Here is a 24,476-nt window from a genome sequence, read left to right on the forward strand (position 1 = left end):
CCTAAAAGTCTATAATTTTCTCCTAAAACCTACAGTGTGCCTTATAATCCAGTGCACCTTATATATGACATAAATATAAAATAAACAATTTGTTAAAGGTGCGCCTTATAATCCAGTGCGCCTTATAGTGCAGAAAATACTGTATATCAAAGATGTAAATCATTGATCATCTCCAAAAAGTTTTGATGGTGTTGATGCAAACGGACATTTCAACAGGTTTACCGTCTCGTTATTTAAGGCCACGTGTCATTTCATGTAAGGCTCCATCTGAAGTGCCGTGTCGAAGCTGCTGGAACATTCATGCTAGAGGTGAGAACCAGGTGCCACACTCCCTGTGTGACTCTCACGTCAGATCAAACATCTCCCGCTTCACCTCTTTGGTTAACATGGTGATGGTGGTGGTGGCGGGGGCGGGGGGCGGGGATCCGGTTGCCTTCTCCTCAAGGTCAACCACTGCCACAACCAATGATGCTTTTTAGTGGACGTGTCAGCAAAGCACAGGATGACTTCCTGTGAATGAATTTGTCATGTTTGACGCAACTTGCTGACCGATCCCACGGCCAGAACGAACACAGTCATACGCGGTAAGTCATACGTGATGTGCTCAGAAACCTGTTTGTAAGATGTTGTCTTCTCTCTCTGCTGCTGCTTGTGTTTGCGTGTCGACAAAAACCCTCAGCCTCATGGAGGGGGCGATTCGTAAAGGACAGTCTCTCGTGAGGGTCCGAGCCGCATGGTGCCGCATTGTTTTAGAGGCTGGATGAGTCATGAAGATGAATCAGGGTTGGTGGCATTTGAGAAGGCCCGCCCATTGCATTAGGATAGCAGTGCTAGATTCACACAGGAATTATAATGTGTTCCCATGATGTCTGTTTTAGCAGTTCAGACAAAGAATTCATTAAGGCATACTTTAACCTAATTGCCCGTGAGACTCACCAGTTTTGACATGTTGCGATTGTAATTTGTTTCTGAAGAAGAAGAAGAAGAATGGCTGTGAATCCCTCTTAAACAACTAATCATGGTAAAAAAAAAAAAAATTTCAAAACATGAAACCATATTTATAGCACCGGATGCTTGATTCGAGTGCAGCATATTTAAGACTATTTTAAGTCATTTCTATATGACTCACCAAAGCAATTCAAAAGAGCAAACGGCACATTTTCAGTTTGCTTTACAAACAGCTGAATCCCTTTTTTGGTCTATATTGACATTTTCTGGTCCATATTGCCATCATTTTGGGGTTTTTTTCACAGTCTTAACTTCAAATGAAGGGTATGAAGTGTAGGATTGCTGGAAATGTGGTCCAAAAATGTGTGTGTGGGGGAAAAATATACCCACCCCCACATACACACACACCATTCCCACCATCTCACTTAGATTTTCCTCTTTTTAAAATATTTCTCCTTGATTAGGATTCAGCTTCCTCTGAGTGGCTGCCTTTAGTTTTTATTCTCACACTGATAAAAAAAAAAAATCAAAATTACACAAGAGTGTCCCCATGAAAAGAAGGGGAGCTCCAAATGAGTTCATTTTGTTTGTGACTTTCAGCACACATCTCTTATTTTTGACCTGCATGCGAATGTCAAGTGTATGCAGGTGACGACAAGCATAATCCACCCCCCCCCCCACCCCACCCCCCTTTCCACTCTCCCCTTTTTTCTCTATTTCCACCTCTGTCTCTCTTTGTGTCTCGCTCGCTCCCAGACCACCATCACACACACTCACACACACACACACACACACACACTGCCATCCTGAGATAGCCACGTCTGTGTGTCCTGCGCAGTGTGTCCATGTGCGATAATGTGGAAACGTATGCGTGCACGTGCCGGCGGTTTTTTAGGGGGTTCGTTCAGAAGATACTTATTATGGTTATCATCTTCAGGCATCATCATTATCAGCTGGAGCAGACACGATGGGCCTATGCGTCATTGCCCCCCCCCCCCCACCCCTGAAACCCCCTAAAGCTCTCGCCGCCACAGCTACCCACAATGTAACCAACAAAGGAGGGAAGAGAACACGTCGAAAATCACTCTGGCACTCTTTCAACATCCCTCCCCTCTTAGTCCATCCTTTCATCCATGGCCTGCATAACCAACCCCCCCCCCCCCCCCGATATATATCCTCTACTCTCTCCCTTTTTTTTTTTTTGCCTCTTTATCAAATGTTCACTTCTTTTGTCTCGTCCCCTCATTCTTGTTCCATCACACTCTATCTTTCCACATGACACGCTCGTGCCCCCGTCTGGTCTCTCTCCGACTGCCGGTTATCAAAACTACCCATCATCTCATCGTTTTCTCAACCCCCCCACCCCCCGCTCATAGACAGAACATTTTTGATAAACGACACACTCTCAGTCAAATGCAAACACAGACTTACTCTGTCAACCCTCCCAAAAAAAAACCTCCCATGCTCCCCCCCCCCCTCTCACAAACACACACTCTCTCTACAAACCCCTACTCACCCCCCCCACCCTAATCCTAATCACACCACCACCGTCATCAGCCCTTATCTCACTCCACCAAATCTGCTGTGACTCAAAACAATTTCCTCTCATTTGCGATTCCACCCCCACCCCCACCCACCCCCTACCACCTCCTACCTCCATCAACCCACCTACCTCCTTCCATAAAAAAAACCTCTTCACCTCCATAATGCCCCATCACTACCCATCAAGGCGCATACCCCACCCAAAAACGCGCCAAACACGCATATACAAATACACTCACGTACACACACACACACACACTCTGACCGGTCGCCATTAAAGAATGACGGCTCATCGTGTGTGTGTGTAAGCGTTGACTTGCCACTGTCATCCAGTGGAGCACCAGAAGAACTGCAGTGTGACGTCACGGCGTACGCCGACCTCGCTGGTTGGTGGAACCCTTTTTTACGTGTGTGTGATCCTGTGCATGTGGTTTGAGGATGGAGGAGCCAGTGGAATACAATTTGGTGGGTGGAACCCGGTGGGCCTTGCTGCATCACTGAACCAGGAAAATGAATGAGAGCTTACACTAGATGTCACCCCCCCTTCCTCTGCTGATGTCCTCCGCTAATTTCCCCTTTCTTTTTCCTCTTCTTGTCATCTGCCGTCGGCCCCCCGGGGGCAAAGAAAACAGTTGAAATTGCGCCTATGACAGCGTGTTCGACGGAGTTTCTCGACTGTGTTTAACGACTTGAATCAAGTGAAGGAGTAACAAACGTTCGTAACAATTGATTAGATCATTAAAAATGCATCCAAAGTTTTAGTGAAGCAGCCTGATTTGCCAGAAATTATGTTCGTTTTTTTTTGTTTTTTTTTTGGATTGCAGCGAGAGGAAAACAGCACCACCAAATGGTTCCCATGGTCACAGCCAGAGAGTAGCACCTCATAGAGAGGTGTTACTATGGGAGGAAGAACATGACACACCGCATGATGAGGTGGCAGCGTACAAGTATGAGTGTTGTTTTACAGCGACAGACTCTATGATGTACCTCTATGAAGCGAAAACGAGTGACACATACATAAAGCTGTATGTTTCTGTGTTGCTGCAGTTGTAAAATTGCATAAAGCCAAATAGTATATTAGATTTTACCTGCACTTTACCTGTTTGTATCGGATTTCAAATCTCACTAGCAATTCAATCTGAATGATCGTACTGGAACAGCTGGTTCCGAGGCTGACTATGATGTTAGGATTACACCCGCAAAGAAATTCATTCATTCATTCGTTCATTCATTCATTTTCAGTACCGCTTCCCAGGCTTTTGGTGATAGAGAATAATTCATTGTTGATGGTCATTCTTTCTGTGTCAGAATACAGTGGTGACAGTCATTCGGTCCCAGTCTGAACATTAGCCGCTGATTCATAACCGTTCAGACCGTGTCTGTTATCCATGTACAATGTTCACAAAATGTGTTTTTAACCCCTCAAAACTAGAAGAGGATATGGAAATGGGTTCCCGTTGGTACTGTCATTTCTGTCTATCCAACACATTAAGTGTCTGGAGAATATAACTCAAAGACCATTTCATATTTTTTCACAAAACGTACACACATCAGTCCTAATCCAATGCTGTTATTAATTCTATATAATATTTCTCATTTAATTTATTTTTTTTATTTGTTCCGTGCTTAAAATTCTTAGAATCTTTCTGGGGATTGGGTTTTTTTTCCCCAATAGCAGATCTCATGTTCTATTTTATCAACCAATGATAATAACATAATAATAATAATAATAATAATAATAAACAATATTGATTTATGCAAAATAAGCTGGCAGTAAACTAAAAAAACTAATGAAACCAAACTAAAAATTAAAAATTTGAAATAACTCTGTTTACAGACTGAGATGGTTTGTTTGAGGCGGGGTTGAAAAAGGGTGATTCAAGGCAGCATTGAAATGGTGACGTCTGTAGTTTTAAAATAATGCGCAGTGACACAATTCTCCTGATAGTCACACGTTTGTTCCCACCATCTTCTTCCCACCATCCTCTATGACAGTATGTCATTTGTATTCTTTTCTTGCATGAATTACGAGATAAATGACACGCAAACGCTCAATGCAAACATCTTTGGTTGATGAAAAAATGAACCAAGCAAATTTAAGAACATGCTAATTTATTTCCTTTGTTATTTTTCATTCGTCATTTGGTCTCATTACTCATACAGTGTTAATAATAATAATAATAATCAGACAAATTCATATGATGACCAAAAACATTTCACTCCTTTGAACTGGAATGAATCTATGAAGATTTCTGACACTTCGGAGCCGCTAGAAGAAAAACAATCACCTCCACAATGGTTTAGTGTTTAGTTTGAGGGCACGGAGAGATCTGACTCATAGCAATGCTACAGCAAAAATTTATATGCTCACTCTCACAGAGGGAGAGCTCAGTGGGAAGACACTGCCTCGGTTATTGATTATTGCACAGATACAGTAATGGGTTATCGATTACACCCAGCTTTCTTGCCTATGTCTGAAGGTAAATTGTATTCTAGAAACATTCAGTTTGCGATTGAGTTCTGTTTTCTAACAAATCTCATTCTAGCATTGGAGATTTAACCACAGAAAGTGCTTGTAGGGGAGAAAATGGACGGACGGAATCAGAGGAATCACCTCCTGCTGCTCACAATGTTGACTCATGTTGCAGATCCCGGCTGGAAAGCATTGAGCTCTGGGTGCCTGTGGACTCAGTGAATAGAATTGCTCAGTCTTTAGAACTGATTGGCCCTTTGGTAATATTCTTAGATGTGACACTTTGTAAAAGTCTAACAGTACCATCATAAAGGTAGTAAGTCCGCAGTAGCACTCAGAATGAATTGTGGATCATACAAAAAGATCTAAAAGAAGATTTCTTTTGAAATTCGATTTTCAATTTTAGGTCATTTTTTTACAATGACAAATAGAAAACCGCTGTGTTTCTTTTGTATTTCCTTTCTCATTTACTTGGAATATCTAATTCCAAGTACAGTAATTTGCGACCAAAATGGAGAGTTATCAATAGTTTAGGTATTGGACATCCACCATCAGACACATTTTTTTTCTTCAACAGGAAATAACCAGATATTTCTTAGAGATGAAAATAGTGAAGACATTAAAAAAAATACATTGTGTTAGCAATGGCAAATATGTCATTTGAAAACAGGTAATAATTGTCACCAGTATTTCCAGCGGCAACAACATGTTAGTCTGTCACTTCTCTGGTTTTCAATTAATATTACTTTTACGTTTATGTAATATATTTGTGTAACCGGTGTCTGCACAGTAAGCTCTCAATTTGGATGATTTGTTCTCCTCTGTCAGCGAAGCCATTTTTACTTGCACACAAACAAGGAGTATTTATTTGCCTGTTTTCTGACTCGTTTATGGCAGACTTGCAGGAGTGGCAGCCGAAAGTGTGGAGGAGCGTAGGAGTGATACTCCAAAGAGGAGTTTTGATTCTGCTCTCATCCTGTTTCCCCGCTGAGCAATCCTGATTAACACTCAGCTCATTCTGCTGGCTGTCAGGCAGAGCCCAGAGGTTGCGGACTAAATAATTTTTCGCTTCAAATGTGCCATTTTATGGCATCAAATGCTACATATACGCTTACTGCTCATGAATAAACCTCTTCAGTGAGATTTACAAGTTTCCCATTTCTCTGCCTGACAGTAAGGCTCTCCCACTTTTGTGTGAAGCTTTTTATGTCAGCTCTACCAATGGGTTCAATTTCCTCCACAGTTTCACTAATGTTATTTGTGTCACCATCTATATAAACTGTTTTGAATGGTTGTATTCTTGACGTAATTAACCCCATTCATCGACTCCTGTTGGATTCTTCAGGCTGCCTTTATGTACCAGCTGCAGGGGAGGAATTTCAGGTGCGATGAGTGTAAAGATATAAGTGTCATCCCTCCATCAGTGAATCTTAATTCTCACTGAAGTTTCAAAATTCTAAAAGTCCTTTTCAGGACAGCCCTAAAATTTATGTGGCTCTTTCAAGTTCAAGTCTTCCCAGACAGTTATTAAGAATAACAGGCCTATAAATGAAGAGTTAAGATATTTATAGAAGTGTTTGCTTCTAGGTCTTCCTCTTAATGTTGTAACTGAAACTTGAACAATCACAACAGTTTCCAGGATGTTTCACAGCAAAATCTCTTAAGGTTATAACCAGGTGATCTAGAAAAAGATTTTGTAAGACTTTAGGACTTTAACTACTCACGTCCCCAGTGACATTTTCATTTCAGTTCCTGTTGTGATTTTTTTCAGTGTGTGTATCATGGCTGGCTAACCTTCCCTCTCTCTTCACAGCCCCATCAGGGCCCTCAAAGTCATCCAGCAACATCCACCCTGTAGCTCCTTCACACCGAGTAAGACCGGGACAAACACACACTTTAAAGGTGTTCACTCTCATCTATAAGACTCTCTCTGACTCTCATAGCTGGACTCACTGCAGCGGGTCTGATTGTCTGTTCTGTGAGTGTTTGTGTCTCCAGTATGTCAACATACCAGCAGTACCAGTGTGTTTGTGAATGGGTGTTTTTTGCTGACAGTGTGTAGAAGCTAGAGGCCAGACTCCCATCCTTGTTGAGGTGAGACGAGGATTCTCTTGTTCTCAGTGCACGTATCTGACATTTGATGAAAACCTGATGACAATTGCTAAAGTTAGATCAAACATTTATAAAATATAGTATTCACTTACTTATTTTCCAGGAACAAGCAAATCACACATTATCTTGTCCTGATGTGTCTTGATGCTAATCGTTTTTCATTACAAAAACATGATTACAGATTCATAATGTTTCTTCCAAAACAACTGACAGACCATTTCATAGAGAGTTGTCAGCAGGTTTCATTAACTGTTTCATCCTGTTAGGATTAAGTACTTGTTGTTTGCACTGCCTCTGCTTTCGATGTAAAAGATGTGGTTATTTCATGTAGGCAGACACCTCACCATCAGAGAACTGGATTCCAATGTGAAAGAATGAAGACCAGTCAATCCAGTTCCATTCTAGAAAAATTCCTCACTAACTGTCAGCATGCGCAAAATATAATTCTGTGTCCGTCTGCAGTTTAATATGACTGAAAGTGCTTTACTCTCAGATCCATTCCACTTTCACGTTGAGAGAAGTAAAATTCAATTGAATTCCGTACCGCATTTTCATTGCTGCCTTGCAACCAGGCAGATTCTCGCATGGCACACATACACACAAAGCCCACCATTAACATTTGCTCGCGCTGATGCCCAGATACCAGGTACCTAACCTAAGGGGGATCACACACCGACACTACACAGATCATTTGGCAAAAAGAGAGCACAGAGTAGGAGTAAGGAGGACGTGACAGGGGAGGGCTAAAGAAAGATGGCCAATAAGACTGAAAGATAGGGAGGAGAGAAAGAAAGGAATGAAATGAAGAGGAGAGGTAGAAGAGGAATGAGGGAAGTAAGCAAAACAAAAACAGAACAAGAGGAAAAATCAGTGAAGCTATGTCTTAAATTTTTTTCACTGCAGTGCTGCGACTACATTACAGATAGTGTGAATTTAAGCTCAAAATGTGGAGATGATGGACTTCAGGTCCTATACGATCACAGTGGTCCTCATTTATGAGTCATAAATGTGTCATCTGTTTTTCTTGTTCTTGCTTCTATCGGTTTAATAGATAAAGCACTCTCACTTTGGGAGTTATTATAAAGTCAGACAGTATTTTGGAAATTCTAAAAATGGACTTGACGTGACTCAAGCTGCCAATGAAAAACAAGTATAGAAAGCATAAATAAAGCAGTGTACAAGTCTTCTTTATTTAAAGATGTGAGGAGTAAAATGGAATACCATGAAAGACACTGTCATAATGTACTGTATGTTCTCAATATTAAACATAGGCTTGCTGGCTCGCAATGTTAGAAATAACATGATTAAATGCTATTTTTAGGGGCTGTAGCACATCTGTGAATATGTCTTTCATTACCAGAGACAGAAAATAAGCTCTTTATCTGGAGGTTTATTTTTCTGTCCTTTGATCTGCATTGCCAAATTTGCTAATAATGAAGGTCTGTAGACACACACACACTGCACCGTGAATGGAGACATGTCAGACTGAGCAAATCAACCACCTGTTCTCACCGTGCCAGAGCAGATAACTTGTTAGCTCAGGCTTCACAGTCAGAGCCTGCTAATGAACAAAGAGTTCATCCTGTTAACAGCCAGCAATTAACCACATATGATGTTCAAAGACAATATATTCTCCTTCTGGTGCAGACTCAGATGAGAAGATTCATACCCCACATGTCTGTTACTGTCCAAAGCTAGTTAGCGTAGCTTAGGACTAAGAAGAATGAAAGAACTGACTTAAAGGCTATACGGACATTTTAAGATCCCACAAATTTACATGTTTAATCTAAACTTTTAGACAGGTTTCTCAACCATCTTCATCTCAATGTCTTGAAGACCAGGATTCTGGTTGTAAACAGTGCCAGCTGTCATTCAGGATGCTGAAATAGAGCTGACCAACAGTTTCAGATACGTTGTAATGATGCTGAACAAGAATCCACAAAGAGATACAGAATAAAAAGAATACAAGCTGTCTGTATTTTTAAAGAAGGCTGAAGTCTTTCAATATCTGTGGGTCTCTATTGTGCATTTTTTGTTGTTTGAATTGAATTTTATGTACTGTATTTCCTTACCTGTTGCCAATGCCGTGGTCTTTGGAATGGTACACTTGGGTGGGGATGCTGCCACCACTGGTTAAAATATTTTGGCCACTATTTAGAACTACTTGTAACTGGAGTAGTAGTGCATGTAAACATGCATTTCAGTGGGTGGTCAGTTCAAATTAGACACGTGTCTTGTTTGATTTTTTTCCCCTTTGGCCACTACACCCACAATCCCCTGCTCTCTCTCCAAACTGACATCACTTATGGTTTGCAACAGTCACTTAAAAACTTGCATATTAATGTTTTGTTATTCAACATGTAAATCAGGCTTGATTCATTGATGGTTGCGTTGTCATCGGAGCCTCAGTCTTGCTCATCAGTAAGACCTTGCTGCAGGCTCCACACAGAGACTGTAATCTCGGCCCTCTCACCTCCAGAGACTGCAATCAGTGGCACGCTGTGCCATCATTAATAAGTGACTGTGTAAAGACGCTGACTAGAACTTGTGATACAGTAGCTTAAAGAACTAATTAGGTTTTGACTGAGTTGCCATGTAGTTCAATATAACACACCTCGGATTCAGTTAAACAATGGTCTCAGGTAAAAGTTACATTCTTAGTTATTTTTAGTACTAAACTAGATGGTATTGAGACAGTGAAGACCAGCTCCCCTATGAAATGTCCCCTGTGAAACTCACTTATCAATGAAGACAGCCTCACTTCAACCTTCCAGTGGCAATCCTCTTAACCGCCATAGGAGTCTGATGCCCTCTCCTGGTAGGAGAGGTGTAGGTGCAGCTCTTTCTCTAGTCTCATGATTTATACGCTTTTAATAATGAAGAGTGCATTATGGGCATGTAATTAATATTTGTCACTATCTAGATGGGGGTTGTTTTTTTTAAAGTGTTATCAACATCAGTCAATAAGTCTTGAGAAATCCTTCAAACACACATTGGCTGCAGGATGCATCTAAGTAATAAATGGTATTTATCATGCTGTAACATAAATCATTGGGCTTTAAATTCTAACTGTTGTCCCCTAGCAAGGTTGGTTTTATTTACTGAAATATATCAACTATGATGAAATGTTATGAAAGTCAGCTGTGGTGATGCTGTGACACCATGAACAGCAACAACACATAAAGTAACAAACTATGGAGGACATTCAACCTTATATATACAACAGGAGCCTCTAAAACTGTTTTTAAACCATGGTTAGAAAAAAAAAGGCTTTTGAATTCCAACTTGAACAAGTTTTAAAAATTCTTCTATTGCTTCTATGTTACTGGCCAGTGATATTATGCTCAAAGAATAGCTTGTGTTTAACAAATAACTTTTGTTCTAGAAAAAATAACTGAAGTTTTATAGCTGATCTTGTACTTAAATACAAGGAAGTTATTTGAGGACAGTAATGACGAAAAAACCTTTCAGCGCGATATGGGAATCAAGAGAAGAATGCTCGCAGCAGTCAAAACTACCGTGAAAGTCAATCAGCCCTTGATGCCCCTGTGGTCTCCCTGCGGATGACTGTTGTTCCATTTGAGCATATCCGACTGAAACTTCGCTGTGAGGAGACCTCTACTCACCCTGACAGTTTTGTTTATTTTTGCGTTCAGCTTTCTATGTAGTTGCACAGCAGCACAGTTGAGACATTTTTTCTTCTATGTCAGACAGTCCAGCAGCACATTTCAGGCTGTAGCCTCACAAAGTAAAAAAAACAACCACAAAACTAATCTGTCGACAGGAATTCAATATTTTTCCCCCAAACAGATCTAAATGATTCATTTTCAGAGAACAAACATGGAATGTCTACATTCAGAGGACAATCCCAGTTCAAATGCTTGGCTCAGGTGTGGAGTCATTTGCCCATGCCAGGGTAAAGTTGGTTCCGTTCCGGGGTGCGGGGTCCGGTATGGGAAACCAGATGTTAAAAAAGATACCTACAGCCAAAATGAGAATTGAAACCAAGAAGGTGATTCCCCGACGCAAAACCAGCTGAGTGACAGATAATGGCACTTGAGTTTTAGCGCATGTATTTTTGCTTTGTCCATCGCCACCCTCAGCGGTTACTGCAGTTGCGCTGCTGCTCTCCGTCACGTGACCAACTTGTTGCTCCTGATCCTGGGTGTCCACTGGAAGGTAGCCGTCTGCTTTGGCATCTTCTTCAACGTCCAATTGGGCTTTTAGGGTGCGAGGATGCTGCCGTCAAACAAAATGTGAGTAACTACGTAATAATAACACCAAAATGAACCAACTGATTACAAAGCTCAAAGGTGCAATCTGTAAAATAATGTTCCTTAAGGTTATGGCCTTACAGTATTTTACAAGTTGCCCCTTTAACATGACACACTGCGGCCTTACTCTGTTACGGCAGTCAGAGATGTCAGGCACCATTTCTTCATTCAGGACCACACCAATGGGACGGTTTGGTGTCGCCAGAATCTTCTTTTTAGTTCGCAATTCAGCCTGAAAACATGTTAATACCCAGTTAATAATACACCTAAAAATAATATGGATAAAAACAGTTACCTGCCAACTAATTTTAAAAAAAAGAAACGTCTTTTCACCTGATCTCCACTTTTCTTCGACAAGGAATTCAGTATAAAAAAATTCTGTTTTTTCAGAATGAATTGAAATAGATGATTAAGAATGCTATACAAAAGTAAAATAATGCAGCCATGACAAAATAAAATTTGATTTATTTTTGCTTGAAAGCTTGTGGAAGGACTGAAACCAAAAAAATGGCTGCCAAAAAAAATCCCCTAATACCAGATTTCATGATCGTTTCATCAATTTTCTTTTTGTAAAAATGTTTGAACTGCATGCGCAGGTCACAGAATGAAAGGAACACCCTACCTTGTGTGTGACTTTCTTCCAGTTGAGTTTGTAGATGATGAGAAGAAACAATACTGTCTCAAAGATGTTGCAAGTGAGGAGACTGAGCCACAAACCTGATAAGGAATGCAAAAAAAAACAAACCCATTGTATCTTTAAAAAGATTTTCTGTGTAGTCAATGTAGACACAAATGTAGAGAAATAAATTATGCCCATAATACTTGTTACAAAAACACCAAGTACACACCAAAGCTTGTATATGATGTAATAGCAGCTTTAGCAGCGATAACATATTACAATGGCCGCCATTTCATGTAAGATCACAGGAGTGGCAGGTTCCCAATTTTCATGAATTAAATTGTTTGCAGATAAAAACAGATATTGAACTGTATGAAAGCATTACCTAATATTCTGAGCTGGGCTTTGAACATGAGAGCGATTCCCATTGGCAAGCACATGCAGTAGTACGCCACCAGGTTGGAAATTGCTGCAAGTTTCTGCATCCCAGCTCCAATGAGAAGCCCTGTGCAGGCACACTGGGAACAAAAAAAAAAAGTTAGAAAATGTGAAACTTTTTTCAAGACAAGAAAAAAAACATGGCACGAGCATTCATTCTGTTGCGTACTATCATACCAGAAGTGATTCGAAGAATTGTAAAAATATGTAGACTGTGAGGTTCTCTGAGACAATCCCCACAATCTCTCTGCAAACAGGAGAGAAGGTCAGCAAAGAGTTGCATTAAATTGAATAGGGATTCATCTGTGTTAGTCAGTTACTCACTCATCAGAGGTAAATACGTATCCAACAATAGACTTAAAGCAAGCGATGTTAACACCCTGGAACACAGCAAGCACTCCTAAAGGGAACAGAGCAGTGGAAAACACTAGAGAAAATCCCTTGCATTTTCAGTTCCATCCAGTATCATGTAAATATCAAACATATTCTAAATCAAAGTCTATATAAGCTAAAAGTCAAGAATATTAAACATTGATACAATAATGACAAAAAATATACTTGATATTTATTTGAGCATAATTGTAAAACTTCAAAATACAAAAAATGTCAAGCTGGCTAAATGAAAAAAAAGGCGACAAATTGAAAAAAATTAATATAACACATTTAACAAATTGATTAATATCAATACTTTGAAACCTATTAAATTTCACTGGATATACTGTATTAGTAGACATCAAAACACTTTAAATTACTTTAATGTTATATTCATGTGTTTACAAACTGTAAGTTATTATGCAGTAGTATTTAGTAGCAGGTCAATTATTATGTGTTTTCGTACCTGCTAGAACCAGAGCCACTTTGAAAGTGACTATTGCCCCGGCAGTGTTTCCGGCCCCCAGAGCATTCCCAACACGCACAGAGGTTGCAACATGAATACCTAGAGGGAACTGAAAGGGCCTGTTATTGCTGTGTGTAGGTTAGCAGTCTTTTCTAAAAACATACTTAAAAGATCATTATTGATTATTATTGATTATTGATTATTGATGTCATGTTTGGGTGGGAAATACAGCAGAAGAGTCAGGAGTAACTTGCTTAGCATAACAACTGGAAGTAAATAGTTATGTGGTATTTCCAAAGTTTAAAACTAAACGTGTCAAGATCTGTAACACTTAATTATTTATTAGATTAGATAAGTAAACAGGGCCAATCTGTATCTAAATGTTCAAATGAACACACTGGGTGATCCATACCATGAATACTATGGCTGCTATTTCCGTCATCACGTGCTGGGCACCGAGATCCACTTCACCAAGCATACCTGATGAAAGTAATTTTCAGACATTACAGATCTTTCCCAACATGCAACTTCATCAAGAACTTTGCATAAATGTTCAAACCGTGAACACGACATACTGATGGTTTGTTGCTTTGACAGGTCAAACAAATGAGAGAGGGAATATTTACTCATCCAGATTTTTAAAGCTATATCTTTACAAGGTTTTACGTGATCCTTCAAAATCTTTGTGCGTGTGTGTGTGTGTGTATGTGTGTGTGTATGTGTGTGTGTGTGTGTGTGTGTGTGTGTGTGTGTGAAACAACACTGACCAGCGAAAAAGCCTCCAATTTCCCACGCCCACCATTCAAAGCAGACCATGAGAAGACTGGGAAGAGCCAGCCTCATATAAGAGCCCCACTCCTGCAAACATTCAATGGACCAGCCTGCACAGAGTTTCATACAGAACCGTCATGGTGACAACAAATCTGTCCTGCAGAAGGCAACATTTTTCAAAAGTGCTCATTTAATCAAACAGTACTTTATGCCATCTTATTGAATAACTGACCTCCCCATGTCTGCACATGAAGCTTCTTCCACTTGATGTAGCCAAACAACAGGAGACAGACAGTGATCTGGGAGAGGCTGTTGGCAATCGCTGATCCACTGCAGACAGACATGATTTCACATTTTACTTTGGAGGATGGTTTGCAATGATTGTGGCGCCATCACTCTCTATGTAAGATGGGAAGGAACACACGTAGAAGGGTTCAAAAGACGTGATTTGAGCACACCTGATGTCTAAGGCTCTGAGAAGAAGAGGCAAGGAGGATTTCATGCTCGGTATCTAATAAAGGGACAGATCTGACCCGACCACTGAAACCCAATTGGTTTTAAGTCGACTGCCTGTAGACTCAAATATTTGTCCAGCTGGACCAGGCTCTTTTTTCAACTGTCCTCCTTTCTTTCTCTGTTCTACACTGCATCCTCTGCTCTAAAATGCAAAAATAATAAACATCACTGTTCTCCTGGCACTTTAAAGAAAAACAGCATGTAAATCTTGGGCAGTTTAAATTGTTGAATGAGTTTTCTCGTTTCTCTCAATCCGTTCCAAACTTGCGGCTATTAACAATACTATCCAGCTTGAACTGCAGTGAAAAGGGAGTGCTTCCGATGGCTGACTAGTATATTGTGATGGTGACACTTGAGGCTCAATTCCATTTGTAAGTAAAGTCAGTCAAAAATGACGCACTTACACGACTCCGAACTCGAGGCTGAAGATTAAGACGTAATTCACAACAATGTTCAAAATATTTGCTGCTAGAGCTGTATACATCTGAGGCAGAATGATCCCCTGAAGGACACAAGAAGTTGACAATTAGAAATCAAATAGGTCACATACATCTTATTTATAATGGTTCTTTAAAAACAAGAAAATGCTATGCAGTACTCTTGAATATTGTACTGAGATCAAAAGTGTCAGTAGGCAGTACTTGCAGAGTGGTGATGCAGAAATGCTGTAAATGTAAGCACTATTTTTTGCAAGTATTATTTTTAGCCTTTTTGCTGTTACAGTTAATTCTGGGGGAGGCAAAGTTCACAGTCATCCATCCAATAATGAGGGACATTTTACTCATAATCAAAATTTCATTGGTGCACTACATGAAACTCAGATTGGGAACATGATTATCAATGTAAAAGTTTGCGCTAATAGGTTTGGCTGCAAGGAGAAGCCTACTTGTTTCCTTCTGTTCACTTACTTGGTTTTGTAAATAAGTGACTTGCAGATTGTGCAGGAACATGGCCTGTTTCAGAAAAAGGAAAGTAGATTTAGTATTTTTAATCCAAGTGGAGTGAGCACATGGCAGAGAGAGAGAGTTATATTACTCGTCTTGTTTCTGAATCAATATCATTTGCAGACTGTAATTCTAAGTGTGGAAAAAGCACGAACTATAGGCATTCATTGTTTTCCTGCTGCATGAATTGATACATGGTACAATCAATATTAAAATAGGTGTCAATCATTTTAGTCCCATGGGAGACTATCCAACCATCCATCCATCCATCCATTTTTTTCCTAGGTGAGACGATCACAATCATCTCGTCCGCAGCTGCTCATCCGCCTTGCGGGGTACGCCCAAGATAAGACGCCACCTCATCACAGACCTTATTATAATACATTTAGACTCTGGATAGTGTTTCAGTTGAATATACTTACTGGAACAGCTGGTAGAAATATCATTATGTACAGGTGGGCGATTCTAAGCGGTTGGCAAACAGAGAAAAATTAATATGAATATGTGAAACTTTCTGTCAACTATGTCCTTTTTTTTTTACAGTTCAACATGTTCACATTCCTCCCGTGTCATTCCTATAATAAATAAAATAGTACATATCTGTCTAAAATGCATAAATGAAACAAAGCTGAATTTAAGCATACCCACCCTACAACACTAGTTACTTTAGAATAATTTCATCAAGAAAATACAAAATGAAAGTAACAACCGTCACTTAAGGTTATGTCTTGAACAACCTAGTAGCAATTCAATGGAACATCAATATTATGTAGACACTGATTTGTACATGCAGAATAGAAACGTACCTGAATAGCGTCTAATGTGTTAATGTATAATGATTGTACCTTGCCACCTCATCCTCTTGTTGCAAGAGGCGCAGTAAGTGGTACGAGTTGATGAGGAGAGCCCAACAAGGGATACAAAACAGAAGGAGGATCAATGAACTCCTTTGGAGGATCACTCCCACATATTTCAGGTTCTTGCTTCCATATGTCTGGAAAACACAAATGATGCGTTTGACAATTGTCTGACCCAATGGGTCAGAATCTGAAAATTTAACACGGGTGCATACAGAAGGCACAGGTTTGAGGTTTGAGCACCTGAGAAATGAGTGTGTCACAAGCCAGTGCAAGGCCAAATCCTGTTGCAGATGTGGTCACGTTAATGATCTGAGCGATGGAGAAACAAACAAAAGAAAGTCAGAGGAAGAAAATGCAACCAAGACCACAGTTATAAAATGTTATTAATGGAATATAGTCCTGTAACAATGAATAATGGATACTGGATAACAGCCAACCATTTAGATGTAGTGGATCTTGATTTGTATATACCTCCAAGCAAGATAATAATAATAATAATAATAATAATAATAATAATGATGACATCATCACCATGCCTCTTTAACCAGATCCGCACCGAATTTTAACGTTCTCTATTCTGGCCTAAGACCCATGCTCCCATGTTGTTCAGTTTTTACTTAAGAAGCAAGCAACAAATGGACACAGAAAATATTTCTTTGGAAGTAATGTAAAAAAAATAGATTTGGAGGAAGTGTGAGTCAGTAACTTAATAATATGTCTGCTAAGGACTTGAAAAGTTTATGTTATGGCTGAGGCATAAATGCCATATAGACTACCGGTTCCTGATCAGCAGTGCAAAGACAAGGTAACAGGTGGCTACCCACCACCTTTGTAGGGTTTGAATAATAACAGAAATATGAAATTGCAGAAGTAAAGACAGTAGAATCAGTAATTTAATGTGTCAAAGAGTCACATGTAAAAAAAGATGAAAACTTAAATAAACAAATGAACAAATTTTTTAAAAATGCTTTCATACAGATGCTTTGAGACGTAACAACATACTGTGCTATGTGGAATGCGTGGAACTGCTGTGTATGGAACACCTGTCTTCATTTTGTATTAAAATAGAAAGTGCAAAAGATCTGAGTAACCCTGTCCTAATATGACTTTATTCAAAATGCAATGTAATCAGCCATGAGGTGAGCGATGCAGTGATTGTCTTTACAAGCATGACATAACATTTTATGACTCAAGATACTGACGGTCTGTGACAATCAGAGAGGGATATTTAATCGCGGTATTAAAGACTGTGAGTAAAGGAGAAAGGAAGCTTTTGCAGCATTAGAAGCAGTCTGGAAAGTATAAAGAGAAACAACATTTTGAAGATGTATCAAAGTTGCATTACTGCAGCAGGTAAAATCATTCAATTTTTGAAGGAGCGAACAGTACCGCTGAGGCCAGCGCATAGCCGGCCAGTTCTGTATTGCCAATGTGACCACTGAATATGGTGATAGCCAACGGCAGAAGAAAGAACAGGATCCGAGACAACAGCTGTAGAAACAAACACAAAGATTTGACCGATATCCAAAAAAACCTTCAGTGATCAGCTGAAAATGACGCTGCAAAATAATACTATGAAATGTGTTCAGACAGCTTTGGTGAAATGGTTTTGTGTTGTGAATACACTCAACACAGATTGGTTCATATTCACATAAAATGCATGTGTTATTTTATGTCATTTTGCATTTAGGAATAGCAAATATGCATTGCCAGGCTTTATTCTAAAATAGTGTGCATTCAAAAAACTTTTAAAATGCAGCAATCAAGTACATTACAGTTGTAGCATCTCATAAATCACACAACAATCCCCCCCCCCCTACCGGTACTTCAACTTTCCCCTACTCACCAATGGTCCTGAGAGCCGTAAGAGATGGTAAAGTTCCTCTCTGTAGACCAGCGGCAGCCAGCGTTTAATGCAAGAACACCAGAACAGTTTGGAACTGCCCGCTCCCACCGCCTCTTCTGTCTCAATGCCCGCTGTCTTGGCAACAGAAACTCCATTAACAGGTTCTGCACCCAGAGATGGGTGTACAGAATCCTGAGAACCCAGCCTATCCATTCAACCACAGAAAAAGAAGAGAGAAGGGAGGGTGAAGGGAGAAAAGCTTAGTGGGGAAAGAAAGAGAGGGATTGGTGAAGGAGAGAATAAGGCTATAGCCCCTGGGGGCAGTAAGTATCTGTCTTCAGAATTACAGCACATGCCCCTTTTCAAAGTTACTGATAAAGTATAGTGTCTCAGAGGAAGGTCTACATGACCGAATGAACACGGGGCAGGACCAAAACAGCAAAGTACAAAAGATTGTTTTGTAGATACAAGGGTCAATAAGGATAGATGATTGCCTCTTGGTGGGGAGGGAATACCGAATACGCTGTATGTAAAGGTCCTTCGAACATGTTTTACTATTGTGGTATGTGTGTGTGTGTGTGTGTGTGTGTGTGTGTGTGTGTGTGTGTGTGTGACTGGATGATCTTACAGCGCTCAGTAGTAATCTGATGAGGAATGTCTGTTTGTATGGTCTACACAAACAGCGCCGATGGCATAAACTCTGAAGGCTCGGATTATTGCTGACGTGGCAGCCATGCTTTTTGGGTTCGTGTTTTCACTCTTATCTGATTGTCGGGTCACTTCGACCTCAGACTTAAACTTAGAGGCTGCCCCCCAATGTAATAAAAGTCCAATAAACGGAAACATGCATACTTTTCCATGCTTTCTAAAATAAACAGTTATCACACATCTGCGTAGTCAGTCAGTCTCTAACCCACTTAATCCACTAACGCAGGGGGAGCCGGTGCCTATTCCGGCAGTCTCAGGGTGTGAGGCGGGGGACACTCCGGGCACGACGCCAGTGTACCACATAGTGACAATCATTCACACACACAGTCACTCCTACGGTGAATTTGGTACAATCAACCTGAGGTGATTGGAGGTGGGAGGAAGCCGGAGAGAACCCACGCAGACACGGGGACAGCATGCGAACTCCGCACAGAGCGGGACTCGAACCCGGGTCCACCGTGTTGTGAGGCGGCAGCGCTAACCACTGCGCCACCGTGCCGCCCAACTGTGTAACTGTTACTAATTGACTTAGCATCATTACTGATGGCACTGATGCTTATCTTCAGCTTCTCAGTGAAGTCAAGTTGCTCAGTTGGTATGGAGCATTTTTGGAACAGCATAGTAACAAGATTTCAAGAAATTTCGATGTTAATGTCTGCAAACAGACATCATTCCTGAGGGAGGTCACAGGCATAGCTATTAGCTTTCATTTCACAACTAGACAAGCTATAGGTGTGTGTGTGTGCATGTGTATGTGTGGTGTGTGTGTGTGTGTGTGTGTGTGCGTGTCGGTGCTGTGAGAATGTTTTTTTCCAGTGTATAGGTTACTAGCAAGTCACTTCTTGCAACATCACACAAAGAGCCCGTTGTTCTCCCCATGCAGGTGTACTGTACAATTGATTCTAACTACTAAAATTGTCAGTTACTGAACCAATTTATTACAAAACACCCAAAGCTTATAATATATTCAAATTTAAGTTTATCAAAGGTCATTTATGAGGAAAGAATTTGGATATTTTTTCTTGAGGATGTACGGTATAGTTGTGAGACTGAGAAACCTGGTCAGAAAGAACAGTCCATAACTTTTTTCTTTTTTTAAAAAAAAAACAACTCACCAAATATTTTCCACCAATTCAGCATGAGACAAATGGTTTCACCCAAAGAATGAAAAAGCATATATAATGCATGCTAACACGTAATGGAGAGGGTTATGGTTTTTTTTATATAATTATCAATTACCTCATCAGACTGCCTGTCAGCAACAAATAATGAGTCTGTCAAAATATAATCCTCTTCCTGTTCCTTTAAGCTCAGATTGTTCCTATTGTTCCTGTCTTAAATGTGAATTTCTCAGTTTCGGATCAATTAAGGTATCTATCTATATCTATCTATCTTGACTTTTGTCCTTGAGCTTATAAAGTACTTTGCAGAGTCATAAAACTTCCTTCGTTGCTTCCTTCCGTCCTTTCTTCCTTCCTTCCTCTCTTCCTTCCTTCCTTCCTTCATTCCGTCCATCCTTCCATCCATCTATCCATCCATCCATTTTCTGTAACCTCAGGGTTGAACAAGAGACCTTATTAATCATCAATTCATTCCCCAGTAGCAAAAGGTTTTGAACAAAAGGAACTTTCTGGATTCTTAAAATATTTGAAACAGCGGCAGCAGGGCTAGCTACAATACATTAAAACCAGGAATGTTTCTCTGAGCTGTAACTCTGTTATTACTATAACAAACATTCCCATCATGTACATGTATACTTGATGTGAAAAATATCTATTTTGAAAAGCTCATCAACTTTAAAAGGTGCTATTCATCATAGTACCACAGAGTCATCTACAGGTCAAAAACTGAAGAACAAAAAGGAAGTTAGTACGTACTTAAATAATGATTACCTAACTGCTTGTTAAAGAACCTTATTACCGGTATTCCTGTTACAACCTTGGCAACTTAGTACAGACCTAGCAGGCATAGCTTTGACAAGTATTAATCATTAAAGCCAGTCAGTATTTTTTTGACGCATTTATAATCTACATTCAGACTTATAAGAATAAAGATCCTATGGTAAAAGCAAGTTTCCCAATTGCAAACCAGACTGTGACCTTGGGTTAATTTATGTAAACTTAGGTAACGCATTTACGACTGAGGTTAAATGTATTATTTTATTCATTTATTTAGTGTATTTTTTCAGACATTTTATTACAGCAGACTTCACACTTTCATCTCATTTGCAACATCAAAAGCATCCGAAGAAAGGGGTGATGGGTGGAAGACATTTGGTTTGTGTAGTTCCCAACCCCGGAATCAACGAAAAACCTCAATATGTTGTTAACCAAAATCTAACTAAATTTTGAAAAAACAAAATATTGTGGCATTATTATACTATTAGTTTTAATACATTTTGCACTTACAGTATGATAAACCTCCAATACTTTATTAATCTTGATAGGATAAAACCAAATCTATGACGAAGAGAACACAGCACAAGGCTTGTAATCAAAAAAATTGTTTATTTTCTTACATCTATTAAGTTCTAAATTATTCATCACTGAACTTCTATGTTGTAAAACATATTTATTTTAACCTCTTTGTTTATATTATGACTATATTGACAACGTAGTTTGATCTTCTTTTATTGCCTTGTTATCATTCTTACCATTATTGTGTTATGTAATTGCAAGCTTCTGTCTTCATGGTATGTTGAAATTTTTTCAACGGAAAATGCAGCAATGAAGATATTTAGAGTTAGACTTTTATAGAATTTCCTCTGGGATTAATAAAGTATCTATCTATCTATCCAGACTAAGCATTTTTTGTCTCTTTTATTATCTATAATAAACTGCATCACTGTTATCCAGAAAATAATAATCTGCCATTAAGATTATTAATTTTCTTTGCTCATGAAATAGTCCATTTGTTGATATTTTCCCACAAGAGGATTTTTTTAATACTATTTTGATTCCCAGATTCAGAGAGACAGAATTGCAGCGGGCAGTCATATAGCGGCCAACGGGCAATTTGTGGGGGTCAGTGCCTTGTTCAAGTGCACCTCGGTGGTAATCAGGAGGTAAACTGGTAGCTTTCCCAACTACCAGTTCACACTTCATACTTTTTGGGGGGGACAGTCCAGGCACGACACCAGTGCACCGCTGAGCCACATACAAAGACAGACTGCTTCTTTTATTTTCCTGTTCAAATCTATATATATAAATACAGGTTTACATAGGAGGCTTTTAGTAAACCAACAGAGAGAACAAGTTCTGGTTTTAATTTTGTTACATAGTACCGTCATGTCATATTTTAGCAAAAATGATTACAAAATCCAACTGAAAACTTTTGACTTTAATTGGAATACATTTATGAAACTATTGAAATGATTCCACTTTGTTTGATGTGTCTAAGAAAACTACTGATAGCAGCATCTCAGCAACAGCAGCAGTGATGGCATTAAGTCATTTACAAACACTAAAATAAGAACATGTGAAGACTACATTAAAACTACACAGTTTTGTTCTGTTTTTATTTTTTTGGTTTTTGTTTGTGTGTTTGTTCTGTTTGTCACAAGACAACATTTGGGTAATAACTTCCTGGTATTTTTTTAATTTTCTATTTTCTGTATGATAGCTAGGAGTACCCCATGGTAGAGCTATTCTTTACTACTCTGTGTGCTGTTGACTAGTTTAAACTTTAAACTATATCATATCTTTTCATAACTATCAATATATCTATGGCGTTGTTTTGCAAAGAGTTCATTTCAAAAGGATCAAGTGCAAACGTCTACCCGAAATGTAGAATGTTAAGAATATAAACTATCATGAAATCGATGTGTGTTTACTGTCTTTGATTTAATATAGTTGTGACCTTCCACTGATTTATGAGATTCTGTGCAGTGAAACAATTCACTCTTTACTCATTGGTATTTAAGGTATGCATGTTAAAGTACACTTGATATTTAGCACAACATTGCAACTTCCTATTTTTTTTTAATATTCATTTATTTGCTGATTACTGTCAATGTTTGACATTAAATATAATGAAGAGATGAATGTATGAGGAAAAAGTCCCCCAAACTGCATTTCAATAATAGCATTTTTATTCAGTTCAACAGAAAATTAGGACAACAGGAACTATAGTTTGAAGTTGATATTAAAATTTAATTAAAAAGAAATAGAATAAAAAATGCTTGTGTACACTAAAGGCTTTAAAAAACCTTTAAAATAAAAATATTTTAAAGGATTTATTGGATGTGTATTGGAGTCTTCACATCCACACCCAGGAGGTTTTAGTGCCATTGTAATGATTATAGCCTATAAAGCCTTTCCTTTTGTTTGCACATTATAAGTATGCAACTGTAAAATAGAATGAATCTAGGGGTGGGAGGACTGAGGGGTGTTGGCAAGAACAGGAATGATGGGAAACCCATGAAGAAACATCAAACAAGGTTATAATAGTCCTTTCATCTGCATGTGAAGCTAGATGAGCTAAGTGAAGACGAGGGATAGATAGATAGATAGATAGATAGTTACTTTATTAATCCCGGAGGAAAGATACACACCAATAATAATTGGTAAGTAAGAAATGTATATTATGACATCTCTTGGATGAGTACATGATTCTTTGAGCTATCATAAATGTTTTAAGGGTTTTTAGTTTATTAATTTAGTTTATTTTATTTTAGTTTATTCTACTGGTATTACCTGGTGGTACTGTGTTGCTAGTATTGCGGCTCGTATGAAATACTAGTTAAGATAAAGTGTATCTGTTTACTACTAACCTTGAGAAAAAAGTATCAGTAAATTCAGCATGTCCCTTTATGGAATTGTTCATTTCATTCCCATTTTACAGGAGACCAGAGAGGCAGAAATTCATAAACTTAGTCAATCTTCTGTTCACAGTCCATTTTTTGGTTAAAGATATTACCGGTAATCGAAATCTCAAAACGTGTTTTGTACATTAAACCTTAATGAAAGCACAAAATGGAATAAACAAAAATATTTCACATTCTAAACTCAGATCAGATTAAATGTACCATTCTAAAAATATGACTTGAACTGATCATTGAAAAACAATCAATCTTGACCAATCCCTCATACAGACATAATATGAGATGATGAAAGCTCTCTGTCGAGTACCTGTGTGTGACATTTAAAATACATTTAATATCTGCGTCATCTCCTTGACAAGCATAACATGATGAGTAAATATTCCTTACACAAAACAGGTACGGTGCACTGAGCTACGAAACAATTTTTTCTTACAATAGATGCCACTAAAAGTGCTTTAAGTAAAAAATAAATTAATAAATAGAAATAAAAAATAAAACGGTGGTTTTCAGAGAAAGGTTCTTTCTAAAGACCACAAATAAAAGTCAAAAAAAAAATCAGCTGTTTTGTACAGATAGTGGTGTATTTTCAATAGTTCAAGAGCACAGTTAAAATAAGATGGCCTGCCTATTTCCTTGTGTGTATAATTTTCCATATTTTAAATCAAGCTTTAAAACAGCTCATTAAAGATGAGAAAATTTGCATTGTAGGTCATTCCTAAACTTTATAAACGAGAATAAATTTTAAAGAACCTCTGATAGACACTG

General features: G+C 38.8%; 1 protein-coding gene across 1 annotated transcript; it reads right to left on the minus strand.

The window, feature by feature from the left end:
* Nucleotides 1-10,948: 10,948 nt before the first annotated feature.
* On the minus strand, nucleotides 10,949-19,192 carry slc47a1 (solute carrier family 47 member 1). Its single transcript, XM_068330448.1, has 18 exons — nucleotides 19,099-19,192; nucleotides 18,182-18,345; nucleotides 17,725-17,826; nucleotides 16,576-16,644; nucleotides 16,321-16,469; nucleotides 15,898-15,940; nucleotides 15,440-15,484; nucleotides 14,936-15,033; nucleotides 14,248-14,345; nucleotides 14,012-14,125; nucleotides 13,657-13,724; nucleotides 13,245-13,353; nucleotides 12,731-12,806; nucleotides 12,584-12,653; nucleotides 12,354-12,486; nucleotides 11,972-12,066; nucleotides 11,477-11,581; nucleotides 10,949-11,314 (listed from the first exon to the last, which is right to left on the minus strand). Exons 1-18 carry the CDS (start codon nucleotides 19,190-19,192, stop codon nucleotides 10,949-10,951), a joined length of 1,998 nt encoding a protein of 665 aa, XP_068186549.1.
* Between the last annotated feature and the right edge of the window lie 5,284 nt (nucleotides 19,193-24,476).

The sequence above is a fragment of the Antennarius striatus genome, chromosome 13 (genome assembly GCF_040054535.1).
Source record: "Antennarius striatus isolate MH-2024 chromosome 13, ASM4005453v1, whole genome shotgun sequence".
Lineage (NCBI taxonomy): Eukaryota > Metazoa > Chordata > Actinopteri > Lophiiformes > Antennariidae > Antennarius > Antennarius striatus.

What these genes read in the sequence shown, in the direction of transcription:
- slc47a1 (XM_068330448.1), bottom strand. Translation starts at nt 19,192, where the DNA reads ATGTGGTACACTGGCGTCGTGCCCGGAGTGTCCCCCGCCTCACACCCT. An exon ending in TATTTCTACCAGCTGTTCCA is followed by an intron (nt 15,485 to 15,897) that starts GTAAGTATATTC and finishes TTTCTGAAACAG; the next exon opens with GCCATGTTCCTGCACAATCT. An exon ending in TAGCAGCCATAGTATTCATG is followed by an intron (nt 13,354 to 13,656) that starts GTATGGATCACC and finishes AGGCCCTTTCAG; the next exon opens with TTCCCTCTAGGTATTCATGT.